An 11,366-nucleotide genomic window follows, 5' to 3' on the forward strand; every position below is an offset into this window, starting at 1 on the left:
CCAAAGATACTTCAACCCTTTTAGTGCAGTGCACTGTCGCACAGATCCAGCCATGCCTGCAGAAGGGAAAAGTGATATGGAGAGGATTGGCCTCTTCAGTGAAATGGGTTATGTTACTATTGGAGATAAATATGTATCACGTTATATGCGTAAGTACATTTAATTTTAATCACTATTTAGTGATAGGGACCACCTGTAGCGGTATCCATCAACTTTCAGAATCACTATTTTCTAATATATTGGGTTTTTTGTTAGAGGAACTGCTTTTTCATGCATATTCTTTGCTCAGGTCTGTATTATTAAGAGAAAGGCTTGATATGTTGAAATGAATGTATTGAAGAAAGGAAAAATCCAGTAAAACATGTATGTGTAATAGACTGATAAAATCTTTTAGTGTATACATTTCTTTTTAATATTAATTATCTGCAAGTTACCAGTATACTCCTGCTTTTGTGGAAAAGCAGTTGTGTTTTTTGTGTGGTCTTTCAGCAGGTTTTCCATTATTGACAATTATGTTGTCATTATTTTTAAATTAGTGTTGCAATTTTTTTTCTGTTCTGATCTGATTCACGTGTGTGAGATTCCCCATCCTGTCTTTTTAAAGAATATTTTCCTTTTCTTGTTGTTTAATGGAAATCCTCATTGAGAAAGGTAATTTTTGTAATTAGTAAGGTTACAGAGGTTAACCCACAGTAGCTGCTTTGAAGTGATAATGCAAAATAATCCTGGCTTCTCAGTACAGACATTTCTGCTGTGTTGTTGTGTCAGTGATGAACATGTCCACCAGAACCCTGGCTGATACACTTCTGCCATGCGGAGCTGCTAGGGATTCAAAACCCAACTGGAGGCACTTAAGCTGTTCTACCTGGTCTGTTATCAGTGGGAGAGAGAGGTGCTCCTCTGAAGTATTACTCGTAGTATATAAATAGCCATCAGCTCTAGCTCTCAATTATAGTCTGGAGTAACCAATCTCTCTCCATTGCCTGTAAAGCAAGTGCAGGGGTTAGAAAACTAAAACTAGGGACTCTGAATACTTTGCGTAGCATTGTCTTTCAGACACAACCATTTCCATGCATGATTTACAAGTTAAACACTCTGTAGTACATTCTTTGAGCCATGCTGCTCCTGACCTTAGTTTTTTAACGTAGGCGAAGTGAAGCACTAACATCAAACAGTTATTTACAGTGCTTACTTTTTTAAAGGCCCTTTTAACGAAGCTGCGAGCAAGAACAGACAGATGTTACCTGGGGGGACCAAAACACTGTCAGCTCTGCAGGCAGGTTATTTTGAGCCTCAGTTTGTGAGGATTTTCGATGGTGAAGCCTACTCAAACCCTGTTCAGCTAAGGAGACGCTATAGATTGGCAGAATCAAAGAAAAATTTGGGCAAAGCTTTCCTTCCCAGTAATGGAGACAAATTGCCGTAAGTGTTGTGAAAATGTTTTAAATTGACCTTTTTTCTTTTCTGTACACTAAAGATGATTTTCACAGATTATTTCTTATAAAAACCTGTAATGAGAGTACAATATTGTTGTTTTATACAATGTAGTGTTAGTCAGTACTGAGCGAAGAATTTTGAGCAGCAACACAGGGAAGGCTGAACACAGGTAGAAATTGGGTCGTGATGCTTGCTCTTAACTACTGTTTTTTCTGTAAATGGTTTTCTTACCCTTTAGCTTTTTATTTTTGATGAAAATGAAGATGGCTATGGGAAATGGGTGTGGACAATTAACAAATTATATTTCATTTTAATTTAGGAGGAAATCTGTTGGAACTTGTCAGATACAGTACCTTCTCCCTCCCATTTCTGACCCTCCCAAAATAGAGATGGCATATATATTGCATAAACAGTAGGAGAAGGGGCCATTATCCAGGTGCAACATTTTCCTCTCACCGAATCCATATCCATTATCTTTTTGCTAGAAAAAATACCAATTATCCTATAGGATGATCAGAGGATGTTAACAGAGCTGAGGAATATATGCAGAATATTAAAATAAATGCATCTTTGCTATTTGCCCAACATTAATTGCATGACAGAATGACACCCATGCAATTGCTGTCATATAACTGTTATTATTCATGTGTAAAAACCAGATAGAGCCTGATTACTCATTCATAACTATACAATCTTGTTTTGTACTTACTGCTGCAATAAGAGACAGGAGGATTCAATCTGTGTACAGGGCCTAGTTCTTAAAGTCTCATGGTTATATGTAGTCATATCTTTCTGCAGCTTTGCTTTTGGGAAGTTTGGAGAGTAACCTCTTGTCTATTTTATGTATATATATTTTAGGATGCAGGGATTAGCTATGTGCCATTGTATGTTACAGGAGCATCTTAGCTTTTAATAGGAATGTAAGACATGGTGTGTAGGCTTTCTGTTGCATGTATGTGTGCTATTTCTGATGGGACAGACAATGCGTGAACCCCATGTTCAAAACTTTCCTTCGACTACAACTTGACTTTATAGCAAACAAATTATTTAGAAGGGTTTAACTGTTAGAAACACCTAGGCACAGATTTCAAATCCATGTCAGTCAATGAGAGTCCTGTTCACTTAATTTCTGGCTTCCAAGTCCAACAGTGGGAGTCTTGCTTACAACAAAGACCTGCTAACATGCTCTCTTCCATGTACTGCCTTCACAAATGCACTTGTTGGCTGTGGGTGCAGCAGCTTGTGCTCTTATTGTTGTTGTAAGACTTCTGAATTCTTCTAGACATGAACTTTAAGACAGGTTCTTTGTTGTCTTTATCCTCCCCTAAATCTGTACTGGCAGAGTAGTATAAAGCAGAGGCTGGCAAAGTGGTTAGGTTGTCTTTTAATAGAATCCTGTAGAAATTATGGAGAGCGATTATATGTTTCTTATATCCAAAACCGACTCCCGGTGTAACTAAGGAACTAGTGCAGCGCTCTGTTGCTGTTCGCTGAGTTGTTAGTCTTGGCTGCCTGAATGCTAAGCAGCTCTTGGGAATCTTTCCTTTACATTGGAGCCACATTTGTTGTTGGCTGCGAATGGAAAGGTTGCAGAAATGTCATATTCTGAAGATATGACTGAAGCCTGGGCCTTTCTTTCCTTCATATGTCTGTTCTCTGTTATTTTGTTACTGGCATATAAAAAGCCTACACACAGAAGTGACATTTAAAGAACATGAAATAAAGCACTTAAGGGCTAGGGAACACCAAGATAAAGCTTGTCTGTGTGCTGTCAGTTTGCCCATTTTTTTCTACGTATAGGTTTATGAAATCCCTAAATAAAGGGAGAGTAATGAACAGGCAGGTTAGCGCGTTCTGTGCGAAGATGACAAATGTTATCTTGGCATCCTAATCCTGTCAGTATTCATTAATGGCGCTTTTAAGTAGGAACTCATTGAGACACTTTACGCTCTCCCCACAATAATTGTAGACAGTACAGGCAAAGCTGATTACCTCGGCTATCTGAAGTATTGACAGATCTCATACAGTAGCCCCTGTTTATTTTTTCTGTTCTGTTTTGGGTTTTTGGGGTGTGGGGACAGAGGGTTGGTTGGTTGGGGTTTTTTTGGACCACTGTAGCTGCAGTGGACCAAATTGCCATTCAGCTATTTCATTAGTTCATCTCAGTCATTTTCTCCTTTAGTGGCTGTATGATCGTGTACTTTGAGAGCATGTCATACACTTGTCAGCAAATACTGATTTTCAAGTTGGTCTTTAAAAAACAGTCTTCGTGAATTCCTGCAGCTGTGTAGGCAGAGGTGTTTCTCCTAAATAAGCTGTGCCTCCTTTTACTTTCCTTCTGTGACAAAATGGAAAGTTAACTAGTCCTAACATCTCCCAGAAAAAAAACCTTTCAGACCCCACATTGTCTGCCACTCCATTATCACACCGACATTAACTTGCTGTTCTTTGTAAACTTGTGGGAAAGACTGTTGTCATCAAGCATCAAGTCTGTTTAACCTACTCCTCTGGGTCTCTGTTTGTGAATGGGTCTCTACCAGTGTTACTTCACCTTGTTGGAGCAAAATTAAAACAAACTCCATTAAGCATATTTATATTATTAAGATACATTAAAACTTCATCTCTGCTGCCATCTTGTTTCTTTTTTGTCCATAACACTGTGCACGGAATTGCTGTAGTGGTAGATCCATGGGCAGTGGATCTGATCTGGTTTTATATTTAACTCTTGAGATGTATATATTGTTTGGGTTTTCTATTTACTGTTGGTTTAGCACACTAGATATGGAAAGCCTGAAATATTTGTGAAACCTTAATTAATGTGTTCATTTGCTATTTTTAGATGTGGTCTTGGCAGCTATTATGGAACCATAGGAGGTTCGTGTGCATATTTCAGTCCACAACTCAAAGCCAAAGAAAGATACATTCCTCCTGGGAAGAATTTTTATACTAATCCAGGAAAGAAAGGGACTGGATATGGGTAAATTCACAATATTGCTTCTTGCAGAGTACTTTATTAAATGTTTCTTGAGTTTTGAACACCTAAGTAATTAATTTTGTTTTTACAGTTATGCAAACCTTACCATAGGTGAACAATATCCACATGAACCTGATGGGTATGAAGTAGAAAGAATAAATGCAAAGGTAAAAATATTTGTCTTTATTATGTATTAGTGTTATGATTATTTATTACAATTTACATGAACTTTTTGTTCCCTGCAGTGTTTCGTTAGCTTGAAATCACTAATGTTTATTTACAAAGTGGAGGAAGGAAAACAAATTAATGACCATCCTTTATAAAAAAGATTTAGGTGTTGTTTATTGTTTTTTCTTTGAGATGTCTGGCAGTTTCCCACACAAATTCTACCATTTGGGATTTGACCTTAATTTTTTTATTTGGAGACCATAAGCTACAATGCAATGATGACCAAACAATGCCAACAGCAAGAACAATAATACTTCTATGTTGTTGTCAGAAGAATGGGACCTCATTATCCTAGATGCTATATAAAAAAACCTGTTCCTTTTTTCATGTAAGTTCATAAATCTAAGAAAACTCATAAATTTGCTTGCACTGATTTTAGTTATCCTGTATATTTTCATCACATGTACTGAAAAAAGGTAGCAGGAGGACATTTTTTGGTCTAGGGTAAGAAGGAGATTAGAAGAAACAATTCTGCTACCTGCAGTTAAGACCAATTCAGAGTCAAAAGTAAGCATCCAGTGCAGAAAATGGGAAGAACAGAAAAGAGGGAGGCGGGATTGTTTCCACTAGATAGAAAAAAAGGAATTTGCTCTGAGACATTAGCATGAATTACCAGGTGATACTGTATTACTGATGGTACATTTTATGCTTGTCTTTTAATTGTTTGTAATGTTTTCACCTATTTTATTTTAAAACGGAATCTGGGAAGAAAAGTAAACATCTCCCATGGTACAAAGAACCAATTCCTGGAGAAGCTCAGCTTAGTAAATGTGCTCAGAATCTGGGAAATGTAGTGGCCAGGGTTCACAAGTGTGAACAGCTGAGATGCATGGAGGCAGAATTTTCAAGCATGTATGTATGCATGTATGCCCAAGATACAGGTATACAATACTGTTAGACACATCTTAAATGCACAGTGCTTTTCCTGACATTTTCCTACCATACTTTCATAGTGATCGTTGTACTTCCTGGTCAGTGAATCTATGTTCCATTATACATGGTGGGTATATAAAATACCTCAATCATCAAACAAGAGCAAAGAAAGAGTGAACATTCTCCAAGACTGAACTTAAATGCTTTCCATTTTTCTCTTAGAATAACATACAGTAAAAATCCTCAGGATTGTTTCTTTCAAAATATTTGTTTTACAGAAAGTGCAAGAGGAACATAAACGGTTGGTTAAAGGAGGGCCTTTCAAGTTAAATCTATATCCCCAGGAGTATTTTGATGTGAATCCCTATTTTAATGACAAACCTTTGCCACCTGTGAAGAAACCACCTCCAGAGAAGCCAGTTGCACCACCTTTCAAACCAAGTTCTCCTGCTAAAAAGGTTAGTTTGTCTATAGCTACTGGAGTCAAAAGACAAATATTCAGATATTTCCTGTTAAAAGCTTTGCTTACAGATAGAAATAAATGTTTGGTTTTGCTATTAATTTCTTATTTTTCTTACAAAAGATATTATTGCATTTACTTTGTTTTCAATTTACAAAGCAAGGAAATCTTGTTTGACCCAACAACAACTGCTAACCAGTTTCAAGTAACCTAAAAAGTGTTTCTCTTTAAAATCTGCATAGTGCTGTTAACATGCAGTTAATTGACTGCATACACCACAAAAAGATACAAAGCAGAAGGTTATGCAATAAATGACAGTAAGACTAGGTTACGGTAGCAAAATTAAATGCTCTCCTATTTTGGACTCCATCAGTCACTCATATAATTTTTCAACCTGCTAATTACTCTCAGCCTATGCAGACAAACATCTAAAAGATAACTTCTACAAGTGTCATGGGAATGGATAGTTGGAAGGAGCAGAAAAACTCAGATTAGTCCCTCTGCTCTGGGAAAGGCTGCCCGGAGTTAATATGAAGGATATATAGGAACATAGTTCATTAGTTCCAGTTGCTTAGTGTCATTATTTCTTAGAATCATAGAATCATAGAATCTTTTAGGTTGGAAAAGACCTTTAAGATCATCCAGTCCAACCATTAACCTAACATTACCAAGTCCACCACTGAACCAATTAAGGGTAGAGTAGCAATTTCGTGTTTCCTGGCTTGGTGGCTGGATTATGTTTTAATGAAAGTAAAAACTAGGAATCATTAAGGTTGGGAAGGATCTCTAAGATCATCAGTCCAACCATCAGCCCAACACCACCATGCCCACTAAACCATGTCCCAAAGTGCCATGTCTAGCCATTTTTTGAACACTTCCAGGGATGGTGACCCCCAGAGAGGGGCAGCCTGTTCCAATGCTTGACAACCCTTTCCGTGAAGAAATTTTTCCTAATAGCCAATCTAAACCTCCCCTGGCGCAGCTTGAGCCCATTTCCTCCTGTCCTATCGCTAACTACGTGGGAGAAGAGACCAACCCCCACCTCACTACAACCTCCTTTCGGGTAGTTGTAGAGAGCGATAAGGTCTCCCCTCAGCCTCCTCTTCTCCAGGCTAACCAACCCCAGTTCCCTCAGCCGCTCCTCATAAGGCCTGTGCTCCAGACCCTTCACCAGCTTTGTTGCCCTTCTTTGGACACGCTCCAGCACCTCAATGTCCTTCTTGTATTGAGGGGCCCAAAACTGGACACAGTATTCCAGGTGCAGCCTCACCAGTGCTGAGTACAGGGGGACAATCGCTTCCCTGCTCCTGCTGGCCACACTATTCCTGATACAAGCCAGGATGCTGTTGGCCTTCTTGGCCACCTGGGCACACTGCTGGCTCATGTTCAGCTGGCTGTTGACCAACACCCCCAAGTCCTTTTCTGCCAGGCAGCTTTCCAGCCACTCTTCCCCAAGCCTGTAGCGTTGCACGGGGTTGTTGTGCCCGAAGTGCAGGACCTGGCACTTGGCCTTGTTGAACCTCATACAATTGGCCTCGGCCCATCGGTCCAGCCTGTCCAGATCCCTCTGCAGGGCCATCCTACCCTCCAGCACATCAACACTCCCACCCAGCTTGGTGTCATCTGCAAACTTACCGAGGGTGCACTCAATCCCCAATCTAAATGGATATTTTTCCTTTCCATAAAGCATTCCATCTTGATACATTTTTTTGAGATGAGATACTAAATTTATGCCATTCACGTTAGGCTAAACTTTAATTTTACTTTGAAATGGGTTTAAGACGCATAAATCTCTCTCTCTGAAATGACTCCTGATACCTAATACAGTAACACCCCTTAATCTGTCACTTTTCAGCCCTTCATTTTTGAGTTTCATTGTCAGTCATTTAATACTGTGCTCTGCTAACCACTATTTTCCTATTATTATGTCCTTCACCCTTGACTTATTTGATTGACATTGATTCATCTGAGGAAGATGATGATAGCAAGGCAAATATAACTATTCAGAAAGAGACAGCAAAAATGCTTACACACAAATAATTGTGCTGGGTGTTTGCCCTCATAGATGAGGCAGCTGAAATCTTTCAGAATAGAAATATGTTCAGAAAAGTCAGCATCTCGTCTGGCTGACAATGCTGGTGATCCTGCTCCAGGCTCCCCATCCTTCACACCATATATGCTTTCCCCATACATTTAAATCACGTGTACTTCCCAAGCTACTGCATGCTTTCCCTCTCTGTTATATAAATTCTTATGGGAAAAATTGCTTTATTGTTGATTGAATTGCTTACCCTTGTACTTTTCAGGAATGCAGCCTCAGCAGACTGTGGGTTTTAGCTGTACTAGAGGATTGCAAAGAATTAATGAGGTCTCTGCATGTTTTTTAACTAAAATTTGCCACTTTTGTAGTACTAGTGGACATAATGTTTCAGGAAAAGCCAATTCTGTATTCAGTCCTATATGTCAGAAAGCATATTGATAGTAGTGTCCAGGCCCTGCTGTACGTAACAACCCCTACACCAGTACTGGACATGGAGGTGTACTAGTAAACTAATAGTGACATAGGAATTCCTTTTTTTTGCCATGACATAGCTCATTTTAGTGAGTTAAGCTTTTACTTTTTTGTCACATTTTTAAGGTCCTTTCCTCAAAATCCAGATGTATGAAAGAACATTTAAAACTAAGAATTCATCAAAATAATGACTAAAATTTTCCTTAAAGTTTCCATTGCAAATTTAAGGAATATTTGGTTTTTGGTTTTTATATAATATGATGCAGTCTGCAATTCAGTATTCTTACTTGCTTTTGCATGAAAAATATTGTAATTAACTCAGTTATATTGTAGATTGGCACTTCAAAAAGTTCTTTTTTTTCAGTCAGGGGGCATGAAGGGAGGCACATTTGATCCTTACCCAAGCCATTCCGCTGACTCTTATGTAATTAAAAAATCCGAGGCTGTCACAACTAATAAAGAACGACAGATTTTTCATCCTCCTCCTGGACCAAAAAGCAGACCTGTTAGAAGCATAATATCTTTAAATGTCACAAGGTAAGCTCCTTTACTTAGAGTTCATGTTTCATGTATGCTGTCTACCAAAAGTCATTAGCACAGCTGTTTATTACTGTCTAAAATAATTGAATAAATGAAGGAATGAATTTTTAACAAAAGGATAAGAAATGTATAAAGGAACGTGGTTTTCAAAATTCATTCCTACTCTCTTCTGTAAATTTAAGTTACTTTATAAGGCTATATGTACCACGGACACCTTCAAAATCATGCTATACAGATGTCACTGAAAATTATTATTTTTTATTCTTTTCTGACTTGATAAATGTAAAAAGAGCAGGAATGTTCCTGTTAAAAACGAAATCTGTTTTTGTTTTCCCTCATGTTTATAGAATAAAATTGGCTCCCTCTGCTGGCAAACATAATATTAGGTCATCTAAGCATGTGAAGCTTTTGAAACAATGGCACTCAAATTGCTTTCGTAACTACAAACATGTCACTGTGCAATGTTGGAAGAGATTTATAGTACACAGTGTATGTATATAGGTAGATAAGCACATAATTCTTTACATTTTTATCTTATTAAGCTATAACCCTTATATTTAAACAAATTTCTGGTTTTGGCTCTGTTGTAATTCAAGCAGAAAATCAAGACTGTATTCTTTAGAGTTATTTAGAGAAATCACTTTCAAATGCAGAATTCTAAGATTGCATATAGAACAGTTAAGCATATTATTTTGCATACTCCATGAGTAACATGAAATATTTTAGAAATACTTGATAAAATTTGAAAAACTGTCTTAGAGGAATGTTTCACATTTGTGATTTGTCTTTTACATATCATATGTGAAGTCTAAGAAATACACCTCCCTTATTCACCTCTTGCTGTTCTATTTACTTTATTTCACCATGTATAGGCATTTGCATAATCACTTTTCAAGTTTCATGGATAGTTTGAAGTTTTTATTTACATTGACAAGGCAGAACCAGAAGCTACATATTACTCCACATTGCTTTTCATTACTAATGGAAAGTAAGAAAGAACTGAAAGTAACTTTTTGGTACACCAAAAAGTGTGGTAACTACCAATACTGATGTAAGAAAGTACAACCTTCCATGTATGCACTCATGTTTTTAAACTAGTAAAAGGGAGAAAGAATGGTATATTGGTCTGAGTAGCTTTCTTATCAGTGTAATTGTTTCTATTATTGTTTTAGCAACAATAAAAATTCATGTTCCCAAATGAAATGGTTTTATTGGAAAAAACCCCTAACTGCATGTGAAGCAGGTTTCAAAATTGAAAGTGGGGGACTGATTGTGAAGTATCACTATGTGCTCACAGATGCAGTTATGATGGACTGATTAAAAGTACTTGTAAAGAGAAAAATTTCACATATCCAACAGAAGTTCCACAGAGAGAAATTAAAACTAGTATTTCAAATTTTCCACTACTATTTCCCTCTTAAGAATTTTAAAGAATGTATTTATTTTTGGTTCATTATACCTAGGTTTAATAGAATGAGAATTGTGAACTGAATTTATTACAAGTATGAAGCTCATAGCTCATAGATTTTAAGAAATGTGGTAAGACATTTTTCAAATCATCTGCTTCCCCACTGAATTACAGTTCTTATGTACTTTCCAATGGAAAGCTTATCTTCTGATATTTGGACCATAAACCTGTAATTGGATTTGCTAGTGTAGATTCTTGCTCTCATGCAGAGCTCTACTGAAATTTGACTTCACGAGGATTCAACTCATTACATCTAATTACAGGACTGGGTGTACCACAGTTTTTAATTTTCACAAAAACTCTTGTAGCTTGTACAGCGATATTCTACAAAAATCTAATAAGTTTCTCTTCATTTACATTTCAGGTCATTAAATGTAAAGAACTACAAGACTGCACAGCTGACAACTTATTAGGTACAAAAGGTGGAATGAAGGTTATACTTTTTAGACTCTGTAAAATGTTAACAAAGAAAATAAAAATGTGAAAAGAGGAATTCAAGTATATAGGGCAATCCAGTCTGTTTAATTATTGCGAATGCAATCTTTTGTTTCTAAATATAAAGCTAAAATAAATAATTTAAGACCATCAAGTCCAAGGTTGTGTTTTTATATATATTTTCATCTGATGTAGTATAGCTGATGAAGACTGCTGTGAGGTTTTTGTTTATGTCCTTCTGTCTCTTCTCTTTTTGCAATGCTTCCTCTTGTATTTTCTTCTGTATTTCAATGATCTTTTCATTCACTAACAAGGTGGAAATACTGAAAGCTGATTAAAATGTATGGAGCTTAATTAAAAAAAAACAATCGATCCAGCTTGTTTGAGACGATGTTAGTGTATGTGGACTAGCCTCGTGTGGTCATCATGGGATCCAATA

The 11,366-nt window shown here is 37.1% G+C and overlaps 1 protein-coding gene across 1 annotated transcript; it reads left to right on the forward strand.

Annotated features, from left to right (window-relative positions):
• On the forward strand, positions 1-10,977 carry CFAP96 (cilia and flagella associated protein 96). Its single transcript, XM_075709623.1, has 7 exons — positions 1-149; positions 1,203-1,422; positions 4,277-4,414; positions 4,503-4,578; positions 5,791-5,970; positions 8,849-9,021; positions 10,857-10,977. The coding sequence occupies exons 1-7, from the start codon at positions 53-55 to the stop codon at positions 10,903-10,905; spliced, it is 933 nt and encodes a 310-aa protein (XP_075565738.1). The 5' UTR covers positions 1-52; the 3' UTR covers positions 10,906-10,977.
• The last annotated feature ends 389 nt before the right edge of the window (positions 10,978-11,366 follow it).

The sequence above is a fragment of the Pelecanus crispus genome, chromosome 4, assembly GCF_030463565.1.
Source record: "Pelecanus crispus isolate bPelCri1 chromosome 4, bPelCri1.pri, whole genome shotgun sequence".
NCBI lineage: Eukaryota > Metazoa > Chordata > Aves > Pelecaniformes > Pelecanidae > Pelecanus > Pelecanus crispus.

What these genes read in the sequence shown, in the direction of transcription:
- CFAP96 (XM_075709623.1), top strand. Translation starts at nt 53, where the DNA reads ATGCCTGCAGAAGGGAAAAGTGATATGGAGAGGATTGGCCTCTTCAGT. An exon ending in ATATGTATCACGTTATATGC is followed by an intron (nt 150 to 1,202) that starts GTAAGTACATTT and finishes ACTTTTTTAAAG; the next exon opens with GCCCTTTTAACGAAGCTGCG. An exon ending in CAAGTTCTCCTGCTAAAAAG is followed by an intron (nt 5,971 to 8,848) that starts GTTAGTTTGTCT and finishes CTTTTTTTTCAG; the next exon opens with TCAGGGGGCATGAAGGGAGG.